A 17,220-nucleotide genomic window follows, 5' to 3' on the forward strand; every position below is an offset into this window, starting at 1 on the left:
GTTCTGTGGAACTTTACCTATTCTTTACATCTTGTCAGGGATCGTTGCAGATAGTTCTCAAGCTGCTCCCTTCCAGATCTTGAAGTAACATTAACACCAATTTCTAGTCATACAAACACATGACATTTCTAAACAGCAGTTGTAAAATCCTACTTCTGATCTCAAAGGACAGTCACACCCTGTCACTGCACCTCTTTCTCAGGCTTACACTGATTCCTGGAGGTTGCTTTGACACAACAGAAGCAAATTGTGCCCTGTCTTTCAGGTTGCCCTCTGATTAGCTCTGGAAGATACAACTGCAGTCATGGCGGGGTAGTTAAGAGAGGCAGACAAGAAATATCCAGTGTAGTTGCATCTCTGCCATATAGAGCTTTATAGCTTGTAATCAATGGTAAAGCTGTGCGTGGCACAAGGAGGCGACTAGCTGGACAGTTCAGAATGGTAAATGACTGGCATTATTTGCTTACAGCTCCTCACTTTGCACATGGGCTGCCTGATTTCAGCATTTGCAGCTTGTGGTTTGCAACAGAAACACACAATTCTGCAGCACGGTAACCTTCACTGACAGCTTGTTGGGAGCAGTAAGGGTTACACAGATTTAGAGTAATATAAAACAGAAGCCCAGAATCTGGGCACAATTGTGTCTATCTGAATACTTGATTGAATTGGCCAGTCATCAAAACCCACAAACAATAGTTCCTTTTATCCCAGAACCACAGCACAAGGCCACTGGGATGCTGCGGAAAATTCCAAGCAATCCTTTAGCTGAGCTGTAAACAACTGACCCTACGTGCATCAAGGCAGGGCCTATAGGTAGCAACAAAACCTTGTATTAGTTCAGCTAGTAAATCTAGAAACAGTAGACAGGTTTTCAGGCACATAGGCTTGTATACAGATCATCGTAGACCAACTGCAAGTCTTCCAGAACGTGTCCTAGGTATTCTGTGTATCTCCAAAGCATTTTTCATTTCCCTGGCCCAATAGTTTTAATTTTCTTGTATGCATTTCCAGACTGGATCACATTAAGTAGGCAACCATCTAGTTAATTGTTTGCCTGCATCCGTGAGTCCTTTCTTTGTGTGTGTTTGTCCGCGTATAAGTGGCTGCTCGTCATGGTGTTTGAAGACTCAGATGATTGCTTTATCCAAGGTGGAAAGCACCTTTCTTTCGCATCATACTTAAAGTCCTTTATTTAAAGAATTTTCAAAAGTTCTTTTTGTGAGCATTTGTTATTTTGTTTATTCAGTCCTGTATTTTGCTACTGCCTCATAACCTAAAAATTTTGGTTCATTGTGATTTCCCTAGTTGAAGTACATCAGGGCAGCTGAGGTACAGTTTCTCAAATGAATTTCAAGGTATACTGCATGGAAAGGACAAGAAAGAAATGCTCAAGGAAGTACTGAACAATTAATTTTGCTATAATGGAGCAAGAGAGGGAGAAATGAAGAGCTGGCCCAGTGTAAACTCTGTGCCTCTGATGCCAGGATTACACTCGGAGACATTTGTGCCTCTCTCCATTTTGTGAGGCATGTTGCCAGACAGAACAGCAGTTAGTACGCCCATGGTGGGGTTTACTAGCTTCCACACCGTGTTTGGTGGCTTCTTAACTTCAGGATGAGGAATTAAAGTTTTTTACACAGCAGGTAGTGATTGCCGTTTACGGATTTTTTTTGTAGCAAAAATCTAGCTTGGGATACGAGTATTCCAAATCAGTGTTGAAATGAGGGAGGCACCACAGATGAAGTGTTGCTTATCAAAATATAGTAGTAGCAGTAAAATGTCGATATACCAAAACTGTTACTGTTCATGGTAATGCAGATAAAAGCTAGCCGTGAATGTATAGTGGGTTTGAGGGTTCCTTAGCTTCTTTCATTTTTTTTTTGTACACTTAATTTTAAAGGTGACCTTTGATATGGGTATGTGTATTGCGGGCATGAGCCATTCTCACCTCTTATTGAGTTGAATGGGCTCATGTCCATAACAGAGAACAGATTTCCCTTCCCTGAGTGACTAGACGCAGGTCTTTCATGAGTGTTTCAGTGTCAAAATGCAACACTGACATATTTGCACAGGAAACAAACAGGAACCACCCCATCTTACTGATTAAATTAAGTTTGAATATGAATCTGTGCTTTTCAACAGTGGTTACCCATTTGTAAAATGCCAGGAAGACCTTTCTGTAGAATGCTGAAGCATGATTTGTGTTCAATGTCTTCCAGGGGACAATATCTATTTAAAAATAAACCTCCTGATGGGACTGCACCACCCAACTCCTTCTACAGAGCACTTTACCCCAAAATTATACAGGACATAGAGGTAAGAAACAGCTTCCAGATGTGGTGGTGCTTGGTGGGTGTTTTTTTTTTTTTTAAATCTCCCTGATTTATTCATGATGCTGAAATTCTGAGAATATTTTGTTCTAATGAAATATTTCATTAAATCTGATGTGTCTGTGCTTGTACCAAGTTTGTAGATCTGGGATAGTTTTATAAGGTCCCATGCTTCACTGCTCCTTTAGACACAGAAGAAGCTGGATTGTTCAGTGAGCTGTTTGCAGATGGAGTCTGTACAGCTTGCACATCAGATGTCACAGCAGCACTGTACCGTCTTGATTTTCTCTGTTCCGTGGTACTTTGCTCCACCCAGTGCAAATGAGACCCAATAAAGGAGACATCAGGAACTGAGCCAGGGAGAAAGTGCATTGCTAAAGACTACAATCCCAGGACCCAGGGCAACAGAAAGCAACTGAGCATGGTTGCCTTGTGTCTAGTGTGAACAAAATGTCATGTTTTGGTAGCTTCCTAATGGCAAAAGTGGTGCTCAGGCACTGTTGTGACAAGTTTGTACAAGCGCTTAGCTAGAGCTCAACTGAGATTTTCTCCTCAGTTGTTTAGTCGTTGAGTCACAGGGTGTTAAAGGTTGAAGGCAGAAAAAAGCTTTCAGGTCATTTCTCCCTCACCATTCCACATAACACAGTCAAGTTTAGCCGCGGTATGTTTCCAGGCTTTTGTCCAATTAATTGGACATGTGTTACTTCTTCTGGAAAACAGTTACATCATTGTACGGGCCTGATTGCAGGAAAAGTGTGAAGAAAACTGTCTTCTCAAACAAACAAGAAAAGGGGAGATAGTTCTGTGCTTTGTTTTTACTCCTGTTTTGTCTTCTGGCTCTCCTCAAGACAATAGAGTCAAACTGGCGGTGTGGGAGGCACAGTTTACAGAGGATCCACTGCCGAAGCGAGACAAGCAAAGGGGTTTACTGTTTACAGTATGATGATCAGAAGATCGTAAGTGGCCTACGGGACAATACTATCAAGGTGAGAATGCTCCAGAATGGCATACTAAAGGCATGTAGCACCTATGCCATAAATAATAGTGTCCTAATTTCAGTGACACCTACCCAATCTCTTGTTCATAACCTAGCCTTCTCCTTCCCCCACCTCACACCTGCACAGCATGTATGCCTCTTTTATCTGGCAAAAGAGACCCTGCTTTCTTACAAACAGATTCCACTAGCGGAGTTTTCGTCCATCAGTAATTATAGGCTATGTAATTACTGTGCCCTGTACCCTGATGAGAAGCATAAAACCAATATTCATAGTAAAGCCAGTAATATCAAAGCTGTTAATGTATTGCACCAAAGAGCCTGTAGAAAACTCTGCAGATACTATTAAAGGTGTTCTAACTGCACCATGGATCATGTACTATAATAAAAACCAGACCAGTTAAACCAGTAAGTGCTGAAAGATGAAAACCTTGCTGAGCTGTCTGGTTTTGAATGTTTGCTGTCTTAGATCTGGGATAAGAATACATTGGAATGCAAGCGAATTCTCACCGGACACACGGGTTCTGTCCTGTGCCTCCAGTACGATGAACGGGTGATCATTACAGGATCTTCAGATTCAACAGTCAGGTGTGTGCTCATGATTTGGAGCTTTTGGTTTGCCTCTTAAGATTTTAGCCTTGCAAGCGGCAGAAACAATTTTTTCTTAAAACGTGTGCTGTTCAGTCATTTCCATGAAGTAGTTCAGCATATTTGTTCAGTCGTCTACTGTCCTTGTTTATCAGATGTCCATGCAAATGACTGTCAAGGAGAAATGAGAACCTAAACAAAGGCCAGTCAAGGTCAAGATGACTTAGGAAGGCCATCTGGCATTTCACCAAGGTTTTGCATGTTTTGACACTCCCTGAGAATGTTTTAAATTCTCCCTGAGAATAACTTTTTAAGTTGGCTGAAGCTTTTAAAGCAAGTTCGAAGGTTTAGTCATCCATTGTGGCTTAATTTTAACAAAAGACGTATGACTACATCTCCTGTGACTTATTAAAATTTCAGCATGTTTATTTTCAGTCTTTCTAACCTTGCTTCTTTCCAGTCTCCAGAAAAAGGCTGGACACCTCAAGTCAACACTTGCGGTGCATGTTGTGCAGATGTGAAGTCCACTAGACATTTTACAGAACCCCAGAATGTCTAAGACCTGTAGTGTAAACACAGGCACGTATGCGTTAGTGAATAGCAATATGAACTTGGATGTGAGAGAGCAAGTCTGTCTTCTCCATGTTGTTACACATTCTGTTCTTGTCAGAGTACAAGCAATGCTTATGCGGTGAAGTTACAGACAACCAAAAGCTGTGTCAGTAGCCTTTTCTGAAGCTATTAGCATGTTTTTCTATGGCTGCAAGGTCTTCATAGTTATCACCGTGCTTGTGCGTAAATGACCACTGTTAAGCTAATAACCATTACATTTAGTTCCTGACATGTGATGCATGCAGTCTTGTGGTGCTGCTAGATTTTGGGGTCCTATCATTAGCAGAAATCCAGAATTCGGCAATACCACCTGCCTGGAGGCAGTGTGGGAACTGCACTGTGCTAAACAGATTGCAAAAGGAGAGGCTGATTTCTGTAACAAGCACTATCATCTTCCATATCAGGCCAGACAGGCCAAATTGTAGACTGGCTACTTGCCCAGAAATACTTTGTTTCCCACTGTATCTATAAATGTTTGTGCAGACCCCAGAGGCACATAGGATGCATCACTTTTTTTCCTTGGGTCTCCTCGGGAAGAGGGGCTTCATCCAATAGACGGTACAGATGGGCTCTTAATGCTTCTGAGATCTCAGGGATGCACTTGTCCAAAGAAGTCAGTAGGTCTCCAGCTCCTGCTCAGTTTGGCAACCCTGTCTGCAAACTGCTTGTATGTTAATGGCTCAGGTCTTTAGTCTGTGGGGTTTTCTCCTTTGCATTTTGTAATTGGATTGTCATTTTCTTTCTCATTTGTAGTCCAGAAGTTGAGGCACTTCAGCCTCCATAAGTTAGAAAATAAGGTATTAGAAGGCTTTCTCACATCTTGCCTTTTCTTACTGCTCGCCTTATTGGAAGAGGAAAGTTTTAACTTCTGTAATGTCTGATGTGCCTGATGATACAGCCACTCTGTGCTCTCACATAGTGTATCTGGGATACAGGTGTGATAGTGCCAAAAAAAATACCTTTATGGAGGGTAAAACAAGTTTGCCAACAAGCAGCCCAAAAGAAACATTTTTAAGGCTTAAAACATTTCAAATCCTAGAAGTCTTGTATGAAGCCTTTGTCCAACTTTCATCTTATATTATCTTTCAGCTGAAGCAGTTGGTTCCAATAACATTAAATTGACATAAATGCTCTGTCTTAATTTGGGTATTCAGCACATGCCTGGAATGTAGCTGTGTACCAGATGCACTGCAGGGTAAATGCAATTCGTGGTGCATCTTGTGGCAATTACTTACATTTGTTTGAAAAGCATTATCTTGCCTTCTGCTTCTGTATAAATTATCCTTCGAGTTGATAGTCCTGTGAGAGAGGTCAAAGATTAAACCTGTGACTGAACTTGCTTCTCCACGGGTCATGATTAGGGACTCGTTGGCTAGAAATGGAGTGTGTGGTAGGCTGACACAACCAGGAAGCATCAGTCTTTAAGGCCATCGATCTCACACCTTTCCTCAGCACTAATTTCCCTTAATTAAAGAACACGTTTTTCCTGGCTGGGTTATTTTTATGGTGTTAACTGCATTGCAGGATTTTTGGCTGCTGGACTGTCTCGATGTATGCATAATCAACAGGTTTTTATAATACATCTTGTAATGAACTATTTAATAATGTAGATATAACTTGCGGTGTTTGCTTCTCTAATATTGCTAGAGAGTCAATTACCTCTCCCCATCCCTCCCTCTCTCTGCAGAAAATCCACTGTACATTTTTTTAACTCTTTTCTCTCTGGTTTGAAATTTGAAACTGCAGGGTGTGGGACGTAAATGCAGGCGAGATGCTGAATACACTGATTCATCACTGTGAAGCAGTATTGCACCTCCGCTTCAATAACGGCATGATGGTGACGTGTTCCAAAGACCGTTCCATTGCTGTGTGGGACATGGCTTCACCAACAGACATCACCCTGAGGAGGGTGCTAGTAGGGCACCGAGCTGCTGTCAACGTAGTGGACTTTGATGACAAGTACATTGTATCAGCATCAGGTGACAGAACTATAAAGGTAAGGTGTTTGAGGCTTTTTATTTCAGCCATGTGTATTTAATAACTGGGAACAGTGACCAGACAGGGATGGTGATAGTCCTTAGCAGTTATTACACAGCTCTTCCTTTAGCACCAGTGTTCTTCCCGCTGCTCGTTTCCACTCGTACCTCCTCTGTTGAGCTTGCACAACTTGTTTACAGAGCTATGTGGCAAATCAGATCCAGGTAGAGAAGCAGTTGAAAAAGGACTTTTTCTTCTGTGTTCTTTTTCAACTTGACCACTTCCATAATCTGTTTCAGCATCGGTCATTCGAACAGCTGTCAGAGGGCAGCATGGGGCAAAAGTGAAGGTGAGTGGATAGGAGTCACTTAAGTGTTACTGCTATGATCCCAATCTGCAGCATTAAAACTGAGGAAAATCAAGATCCTGTGTAGACTAAATCATAGCCCAAGAGTGCTAAAGCCTGATTTTGGAAGCTAATTCTCATACGGTATGGCAAAAATCTTCTGTGTACAGTGACCCAAGATGGTAACACTTGCGGACTATAATCACAAGTCATTGGAGGGGTAATTTTCCCAATCTTAATGATAGCATCTTCAATTAAGAGTATTCTGGATGCAGCCATGTATCATGCAGATACCAGTTTTTGTTAGTCTCTTCTTAATAATTTTGTCTCTGTGTGGTTCCCTCCCCCCTTCCCATCACAGGTATGGAACACTAGTACCTGTGAATTTGTGCGCACCTTAAATGGCCACAAACGAGGCATTGCATGTCTGCAGTACAGAGACAGGCTAGTAGTGAGCGGCTCTTCAGATAATACTATCAGGTAAGAGACACACTCCCCAATGCAGAGTTCTGTACAAGCCCGTTGTCTCTGATTCCCTGGGATGTGCAGAGGTTAGGCAACTAAAGTGCCATGTACCCTTGTCATCTATGAAATATGCTTTCTTTGATATAGAACATTGGGAACTACTGGAAAGAGATATTAGAAGCTTGTTTTACTGTGTTGTCTTTCATTCTCTGTATCTCAAGAGTCCCATACTAATCAACAAGTTGCATTGCTCTGACAACTCTGGTGTATGAAGGAGCTGGCAAGTACCACTTTCTATGATGTCCTCTTATGATATTTTAATTGGGCTATGTGTCTAGTTAAAGGGGTCAGATTTGCAGTAAGAGGCATTTAATCCTCTGCAGAAATCCTCCTGGGCTCTCGCCAAACTCTTCTTGTGGTACTTGGCACCTGGTTAAGTTTGGAACAGCTGGTTTAGAGCATGAAGTTCAGTTTGCTGCCTTTTGCACTTCTCCAGCTGCCCTAGTTGCGATCTGAGATTTAACTCCTTCTGGTATCATGAGCCAGGATTTCTCCCTACATCCTACAGCTGCTGGCAGAGGGATGTCCCACTAGTCTCGGGGTGTACAGAGCAAGCTTGAATATTAGTTTATGTAGGGAAATGCTCTGCCATGCCAACAGGAATAAGAGCAACCTCCCTTTTATCTTTGTCATTGCTTTAGATGCCTGTGTTCTGATAAAACTTGAAAGCTGGACAGTGTAAGCAGAAACCCTTTGCTTTGCGTGTCAGTAATAATTCCTCTTCAGTGAGAACGGTCATGCTACTGTTTGCCTGCAGGCTTTGATTGCAACATGCTGCCTCTCCCTGCTTTACATTCTGTGGGAAAATGGTGGTCCTTTGGTTGATACCGCCAGGTCATTGTGCCAGATTTTGGTATAGGGCTGTCTGAGAGCATGACCGAGAGAGCTGGAACTTCTGTCTCTTCATCAGGGGAAAGAGTATTACAGGCATTATGTAAAAGCAGCACCACTTATACATGTGAGAACTCCTGCACTGCAAATAGGAAAAAAATAACCCTCTGCAATTGTACTATGAAACTTGGTCTCAGAATTAGAATAAGAAATGGTTAAATAGTACAGCAATTAGGGAAGTATCTAAAATATGACTTGCAGTGCTAATAAAAATAAATGTCAGGATAGTGATAACGCTAAAGAGGAATACAGTTGCTTTTATACTTACACTGGACAAAATCCCTAGTTGACAGATGAATTGTGCTAGAATTTCAGGAATGTTGGCAGTGAATCTTAATGGAAGTCAAGTGTGGCAGCTGTGTGGGCAAGGCACAGGACTCACCTGGTCACATTGTTTTCTGTCAACCATTAGCAGGGGGCGCAAGTCAGTGGAAGGGTGATTGAGAAAGGGCAGGTTACTAAGTCATGTTTGTGGGTATGTTTGATTTTAATCCACTGTAAAATGCCAGATGTTGTGAGTTGGCCTTTAGTAGAGGCTGCCTCTTGATACAGAATTTGAAGTTTGTCTTTCCTCAGTTGCAGGGAAACTTTTTCCAAAAAATCCTTCTGTGGTTTCTAGTTTTGCAAGCTGAAAAATCAGTATCTTTCTTCTAGAGAGACTCCATGTATAAAAATTATTTAGGTTTTGGTTTAGGCCAGAAATTTCACCGGTGTAAGAGGATCAGCTATATAGGCATCACTATCATTGTGCCAGTTTCCATCTGGTAGAAACTGATCCATCAAGTTTAATCCAGTCACTTCAGTATCTTTGCCTCTAAGGATCAAAGTTTGTAATTGCTACAGACAAGCATGGTATAGAAGAAAAGAAATAATAATTTAGAGCAAGAAAATAGAATTGGACTACATCATCTTGGGTTAGTTTTTAAATGAGTGGTTAATTTTCATGTGTGTGCACACATGGGAATCTGGTACTGGACTGTTTAGACAGTAGCATTCTCTCTAGGAGATGGGCATTCAGGCTCACCTGCCTTCTGTACATCTTCCAACTCTGCCAGGACTTCAAGTGAATTAAAGGCTGAGATAATTGCAGACCTCCTCTACTTCCAGAACTTCTCCCAAATGTATAGGAAGAAAGAGTGGTAGTGTTCTTGACTGCATACACTTCATAGTTAATTTTTTTAGTTAGTTCTCAAGCCTTAAGAGTAGTCCTCTTGCTATTTGGTTCTTTGACTGTTTAAAGAGGTAGAGATTTGAGACGTTATCAAATCTGGGAGATACCCTTGGCACCAATTCAGTTATCCCTTTTGTGCATGAAGGCCCATTCCCCGCATGGCTAGGGACATGATCTTCCCTTTTAATTCCATTCAGATTCAGGTAAAACCTCAAACTGGCACCTGAAACTACAGGCCTGAATTAGTGATGCAGCCTCCCAGAGCTGCTGGCAATCTCAGTATTGATGGCAAGGAATGGAAACACGTGGCATAAAAGTTCCTGGCATAAGATTGCTCTTCAAACCTTTCTGCACCAGTTCATTTCTGGCATTGTCCATCCTGTTTACAGTCCTTGAGAGGCTTAATTTGACTGACCATGCGAAAAATCTGACCAGCCAGAGTGCCTTTGGCTGAGCTTTGCCGTGGAGTTGCTTACTCTGACCTTGACTGGTAAGGTGGTACTCATGTGAATCACAGATCCCTGAAAGATCAACTTCACAAATCGAAGAATCACCTTGTGCTCCTCGTTGGCCTCAAATGTGTGCACAGACAAATCCTTTCCCAGTTTACAGTGATTAAAGAGTTCTGTTCATTCATTCCTCTTGTCCAAAATGAGAGCAGCTTGTTGTGGCAGGACAGCTGCAATCATTATCCACCAACCTTGGGCACACATCCGCTGGATCTGGATTATTCCCTGGGGGACCTCAGGAGTAAAATGTATGGGGACAGTTTATCTCTTTCTTTGTCTGTCTCTCAAGGAAAAGTGACCTGACCCCTCAGCTGCTGTGCTGCTTCAAGATGTGTCACCCAGAGAAGTTCTGTGAACGACCCATATTTTTCACTTTTGTAAAGTTCATGTCAGTCTGAACATTAATTGAATGAACATTTATGGACATTTGTGACTGCTTGCTTTCATCTGTATGTGAGGGAACCGCAGAAGATACCGCTATTAAAAGATTCCTGTATGAGCAGAGTATGTCTCAACCAGAGACAGAACAGCTCTAGACAACACATGTCAAAGAATTTCAGTTCTTTATCTTTCTTTATCTGTGGTAATTGGGAGTTATGTCAAAGAGCTGACAAAAGTCTGGAAAGCAAATAGACTTACTTGAGAACTTTTTCAAGTGTTTCTTAAGTATTTTTCAAGGTAGTGTGTAAGTCTGAAAAATAATGTATTTTTATTTATTCTCCATGCTAAATGTTATTCATGGAGCCCAAAACTCTGGGATGTTTACATGAGAGAATAACGCATTGCTGGGTCTCTTACTGGGATACTGTGTACTTGTTATGGTGTCAGAACTTTTTTAAAACATTGGGTTATTAGAAACAGCAGGGAGCCACAGAAATTATTTGAAAGCAAGAAGAAAATGCATTACAAAATAATAAACATAGAGTGCCCATTTTAGCTTATGCATAAGGTGCCTAGATTATAGAGTAAACCTAACTTCAGTGGGAAAAATGACAAATAAAAAAGACTTGTTAATTCAGCACTTTCACCACTGTATTGCTGTCTTAAATTTGTCTCGTGGTAGCCTTGAAATCAGAAATAGGCATGTAGGGGTACAGAAAGGGGCGCGTGCCCTGTGAGTGTGATCTTACCCATTGGAACAAGCTGCCAAGGGGGCTGGTAAGTCTCCCTCTCTTAACATCTTAAAATCAAGGCAGGTTACCTTTATGAAAAAGTCAACTTCAGTAAAATAAAGTTATGAGGCTCACTGTGGAGATAACTGGGCGATATCCTCTATTACTAGAGCAGTAGATGCTAGACACAACTGGTCTTAAAATTTTTGGATCTCTGACTCACTTCCCATGTGATACCGTAACATAACGGTCATGCTGAAAAGCAAGCATCAGCTTAACAGCAGGAAAAGGAGTGATGAATGTAGTTTGTTTCGTCTTTGTTGTTTCAGCATACTCTTTTATTTCCAGGTTTCCATTAACTACCAGCAAAGACCAAATGTTTCATTGCAATGATCAAATACTCAGACATTCTTAGGGTTTCTTTGTACTCTCTTACAGACTGTGGGATATCGAGTGTGGGGCATGTTTACGAGTACTGGAAGGCCATGAAGAGTTGGTGAGATGCATACGCTTTGATAACAAGAGGATAGTCAGTGGGGCATATGATGGGTGAGGCTGTCAGTGCAGTTAATACCTTGCATCTCCCTGTCTGTCTCAGTGTCCCACATCCCACTTTGCTGTATCTTCCTTATAAGTATTAGACTCCTTGTCTGTCATACCAAGAAGACCTTTTCATGGCCAGTAGATGAGGACCATGCTACAAAGTATACCTTTCTTCTTCTTTGAAATCAGTCAGTGTGATTTGATCTGTGTGGTCCAGTTCTTTAGTTTGTAAGAGTATCTGACTCAACCTGAAACGTGTTCTAGCTGAACCACTGGTAAGAACAATCTTTCCCATCTGTGGCTATGTCTTCTGGACCATTTGCCATTACAGACCAGGTGTCTACACTCACATGTGTTTCTGTTAGTTATTACCACATGCTTTTTATGTGTTTTACTTTGTGACAGCATATTTTTTCCTCCCATTAAGCTCTGTAAGCTTTACAAAGGGGAAATGCAAGAACCAGGTCTCAAGAGCAGAAAGATTGCTGTAATTTTCCTTGAACTGATGTGTTAGCTAAGCTGTACTAACAGGTTGATTTTTTTCTGGGGGCACTTGCTCTTTTCTCTTTAACAGAGCCATGGTGTTTGTCTATTTTTTTGGTACTAGGAAAATTAAAGTATGGGATCTTGTGGCTGCTTTGGACCCCCGTGCTCCAGCAGGGACCCTCTGCTTGCGAACCCTTGTGGTAAGAGCTTTTGGTAGGGATGTTGGAGGGGACAGAAAAGTGCTTCATCAGGACTGTCTTGAGCCATGAAAACTCAATTCAGCTTAGCCCCAGTCCACAGGATCTAGAAATCATTGCTAGGGGTTTGGCTTTGTTGGGTGTCTGACTTTTTTTTTTTTTTTTTTTTTAAATGTTGCAAACTATAAAGCATTACAAGTTAGAACCTGTGGAGTTTTCACTCACTTTTTAAGTTTTGTTCTGTGATTTGAAGTTAGTAACTAAATCCATTTTGGATACTTGTCCTTCTTGGAATCCATGTGCCAGTGGGTTTACTTTAACCTGTGTGTACCTGATGATGTAGTAGTAAGTTGTCTAAACTGTTGATATGAAATTTCTTAAAGAAATGTAGCACATTCCAGATTTGAGGAACAAGAACAAAAACACCATTGGGATTGCTTTTAACTGGCTTTTGGGTGTTTAAGGAAAAAGCAGGTAAGGACTGGAACAGTGAAATTGCCTCATCCTTAAACAGCAACTACTACATCCATTCTGTCCATCGGTATTTAGTGCAGGTTTGATGATGGTGTGGTTAAAATGTCATAGTGTGACTGTTAACAGCATTCACAGTCATGCTTAACAGTGGCTCTGTGCTGGTCTTACAATACTGCGGGAAAGTTGAGAGAAAAATGCCAGTACAGCCACAAGGGCATGTGATGGTTCCTATAAGCATTCCTCCAGCATGTTCACCCCAAAGACCTTGTACTGTTGCTGGGGTAAAGGAAGATTTAAGTCCAGTACCAAATTCTCATTGAAAAAGAAATACTAAATGTATTTAATTTTTAGCTAAGAAGTGTTTGGGCAGTGTGTGGGTTGGTATACATTAGACCTTTTCCTGCTGTGGCATGTGACTGTAGACTGTGCTTTAAACCAAGATCGTACAGAGGCGGTCTGATTCTATAGATGTGTGGTTACCTCACAGCAGCTGAGCTGTGCTAGCTGACCTTCTGCACACTCATTGACCACCTGAAATGCTACAGCAATGGGTGTAGATTTTGCTCAAGGATTTTACTTTGCATTTGGTGCAGACTGTGAGGGTTACTGTGACTCAGCTGACAGGCAGTAAATCATTAAGCTGTGCTAACTCTTTTCCAATCATATATTTGGACCATAAGCTGTGGAGTAAGAGTCTGAGAGAGCCTTGGATGCCTGCAGGTACTATGTTGAAAAACCTTCTTGTTAGCCAAATAGAACTGCAAATAGTTTCATGGCTGAAATCCAGAAAAACCCTTTGTTATTGGCCACCCAGTTCCAAACTATGGAACAACTCTGTGCCCAGGAGCACATTCCTGAGAGTCTAAGACTTCAGCTTGGTATTAGTAGTGTTCCTGCTCCAGCCTGAGACAAATGTGTGCCTAGTAACCTGTAGACTTAATTTAACTGGTGTGATTTCCTCTGCATTTTCCAGCAGTGGACAGCCAAAGTGCCCCAGCTAATTATATTATAAATCAGAAGCGGTGGGATGGAAACACTGTAGGAATCTCAACACATGGATACTCATAAATTCCTGTTTGATAGCAATGGAGGGGGCCAAAAAGGGGGGAGGGGGGCAGGGGGCACAGAGGAAGCTGTTGTGGCACTTTTAGGACTTTTCATGTTTATGACAACAGGGTGTCCTTATACCCACTTACCCATGGTTTGGTTTTTTTTCTTATTCTTCCCTCGGCCTCCAAAATTAAACCTGGCTGCACAATGAACATCGTGAGTCTCCTGCTGCTCGTGTTCAATTTTCAAACAGTAGGAGGAAAGTGCACAGATAACAAATGCTCGCTGCATGCCAGGTCCCTTCCAGTTTTGTCTTCCGTTAGCTGGAACAGCAGCCACATGAATTTGACAGAAGCTTCCCAGGCACAGAATAAACACGCATTCAGCTTTCCTTACGAGCTAAAGATCCCAGGTCCTTGTGGCCTCAGCTTAGGGTGTGCATTCTGCTTATTGCCACTGCAACAGCAAAGGGTAGGTGCTGTGTGGAACTTCTAGGGCAGCCTTATTTAGCAAGGCGACTGGGAGAAAAAAAGGGAGGTTTGGAAACAGTTGTTGGAAGTGCCTCTCTCTGTCAGTGTCTCTGTGAGCAATCCCTCAGTGGATCTGATTGTTGTAGTGGTATTTTTAGAAAGAAATTTTTTACTTTGCTACCTCAACACAAACTCTGGAAAAACAGTTCTTTTTAGAATAGGTGGAAAGCAGAAACCCGTAAAGTGTTTTTGAGAGAAATTCAAGTTATAGGTAGAATATCAGGAAAGTTCCAATGATTAGACCTTTTTAAAACTTTATTTTAAAAGTGGAATCTGGCTTTGTGTGTGTATATTTTCAGTTAATTTTAATTTAAGGATTCAGAGATTCACTTCAAAACAGTTGTTGCACTTTGCAAACTGAGCTGTATATTTGTAGTCCTGTGCCGTAAGGCAGAGGCTTCCCATTTAGTAGGTAACAATTCTGTTTTGTATAAATGTTTGAGAAACCTGTATTTTCAGTATTACAGTATTTTAAGACATGTTTTTTTTCTCCTGAGCCCCTCACAATGTGTGAGCACTGAAGAGAAATATGTATTAATGGAAGAGACAGGGCTCACCCTAGCTGCATGGTTTCTCTTCCCTTCTGACTGAAGAGGCCACTGCTCCTGCAGCAGCGTAAGCACCAAGAAAAAGTAGGCAACACAAAAGGGAAAGCATAGCGGATTTGCTCTGCGATATCCAGGATCTTGCCGTTACCTCCTGTTAATTACAGTCTGAACTCTTGCCAAATCGTCATGCCATTTCCACTCAGCCTCAGAGCAGAATGCAAACTGCCGATAAAGAATGCCCTTTCTAGTTCATATTTTTAGAACTGCTTAAGAGGAATTATTACTGTGTCACTGGACTTTACAACAGGCTTCTGAGTGTCCTCCAGTATTAAGCTCTTTCCTCTTTAGCAGTGGCGATGGTGCCAAGGCTTGAATGCAGAGTTCTCATCTCTCCCCATGTAACCTACTGCATCTGGGAATGCTGTGATTTCAGAAAAGAGTTTTGCCATGGAGCAACGAAGACAGTGTTCCTATTGGCCTCACCAGACTGAATTGTGTGGTGGGAGGGAGTTTGGTCTGTTCTGCACAGTGTATGTCTAATACTGGGTTTTAAGGGGTAGCGGGTAAAGTAATGTAAACTTCCTGCCAGCCAAGTAACTCGCATATGGCAAACCCTTTTTACGGAAAGAGCCTTTAATTTAAGCTGTATGATGGTGATGCACAGTGTGTATGTGAGGTTTACTGAGAAATGGATGTAACATTAGAATCCAAGGCCAAGTTCATCTTCCCTGCTCCATCCCAGGTGCCAGCAAGTTTGTGAAGTAACTGCTGTGTCTCCCACTTGCATTTAGGAACATTCTGGAAGGGTCTTTCGACTCCAGTTTGATGAGTTCCAGATTGTCAGCAGCTCACACGATGACACCATCCTCATCTGGGATTTTCTGAATGACCCAGCTGCCCAAGCAGAATCCACTCGTTCCCCGTCCAGAACATACACCTACATCTCAAGATAAATAACACTACACTGTACCTCACACTCGCACAGGTAAAAAGAAACGAATATAATGAGGCTTAGAGGTGACACTGGATGTAGTGCTAATGCAAGCCTGCCGCTTGAATAACTAGCTGCGTCTATCAATATTTCTCATCTCGGCTGGACAGTAATTACAGTGTCCTGTAAAAGGACAGAAATCTTTTGATACCTTAGAATAGGGACTTTATTTTAGGATTTGTGGCATGTGGCGCCTGTGATTTCCCCTGAAGAACTCCTCCTCCTCTGTCCATCACCATCAATAATTAAATCAGCTATCACTGCTGTCCAGAAGGAAGAAGGGTTTCTGCAGAGCGAGTAGAGCAGCTGCTGCCTAACAAGGGGATGCAGATGGCCTGACCCTGGGCAGTTGTCACCAGGCAGGAGGCTTTTGCCAAGAAGTGTCAGCTTTATTCCCTCCCTCTGAAGTGGTGACCGGTCTTCTCTCTCTGCAGCAAGCTGATTCAAGAGAACAGTTTGGCTGGGGGAGGAGACACTGAGGCACAAGCCCAGGTGAATTTAATCGAGACGCATCAATGTGCGAAATCATTTACTCATAGGGCCTAACCCTTGTTCTCTCTAGCGTAGGACAGGTGTTAAGTTCTTCACATCAGAGCCTGGCTGATTTGTCTTGGCCAGTGCAGTGTGGGGATTACATAATGTTTCATACGTTTGGGTCAGTTGTAGAGTGAATTTGATATGTACGTGAGTGGAATGGGATAGCATGATTGCCCACTTTGGTGGGTACGTGCACTTACTGTTAATAGCTTGAGAAAAATGGCAGAAGAGCTGACAGGCTTCTGCAAGGGGTGTCCACAGTGACATTTCCCCGTGAAAATGCTGTCACAGGGCACATCTTGTATCCTGTCTGATTGGCAAATGTACAGTGATGCTCCAGAGCTGTCAGATCAGCCATCTTGATTTTCTCAAACACTCCAGGCAATCAGATGTTTTTTTAAATCATTAAAAAGTTTAGTACAAACAGGGTTTGTTTGGTTTGTTCTGTTTTTTTGTTCCCAGGACTCATTTAAGCTGCAGTATTTAAATTATCTGCCAATGCCAGGACAAAAGAACTATCCACGTAACCAATACTTGCTGAAGAGAGAGGCTCTCAGACTTGTTTCTGGAACAAAGTTGGAATGCGGTTGATCTCAGACAGGGTCTACTCAGCGCGGCTGACTGCTAAAGTGCTGCTATATCAGAAGATGACTTTTATCTTTCATGAACAGTTAACATTTTTAAACCTTGCCATCCCCTTCCTCTTTGTCCCCCTCTTCCTGTTCCACTCCTCTTCCCTTTACCCTGTTTGGTTCCCCTCCAAACCCAGTCACAGATGTTCTATGAATATATTTAAGATGTTGCCGGAA

General features: G+C 42.0%; 1 protein-coding gene across 6 annotated transcripts in view; it reads left to right on the plus strand.

Annotated features, from left to right (window-relative positions):
- BTRC (beta-transducin repeat containing E3 ubiquitin protein ligase) overlaps nt 1-17,220 on the plus strand; it is a 116,816-nt gene extending 99,596 nt beyond the window's left edge. For all 6 annotated transcript variants that reach the window (XM_040606005.1, XM_040606007.1, XM_040606009.1 and 3 more), the window contains 9 exons: nt 2,220-2,316; nt 3,179-3,316; nt 3,794-3,912; nt 6,271-6,520; nt 7,209-7,327; nt 11,494-11,604; nt 12,206-12,284; nt 15,675-15,868; nt 16,874-17,220. In XM_040606005.1, the coding sequence (XP_040461939.1) occupies nt 2,220-2,316; nt 3,179-3,316; nt 3,794-3,912; nt 6,271-6,520; nt 7,209-7,327; nt 11,494-11,604; nt 12,206-12,284; nt 15,675-15,836 (1,075 nt within the window). In that variant the 3' untranslated portion in view covers nt 15,837-15,868; nt 16,874-17,220. The remainder of the gene's footprint in view (nt 1-2,219; nt 2,317-3,178; nt 3,317-3,793; nt 3,913-6,270; nt 6,521-7,208; nt 7,328-11,493; nt 11,605-12,205; nt 12,285-15,674; nt 15,869-16,873) is intronic.

This window comes from Falco naumanni, chromosome 9 (genome assembly GCF_017639655.2).
Source record: "Falco naumanni isolate bFalNau1 chromosome 9, bFalNau1.pat, whole genome shotgun sequence".
NCBI classification, from domain to species: Eukaryota; Metazoa; Chordata; class Aves; order Falconiformes; family Falconidae; genus Falco; species Falco naumanni.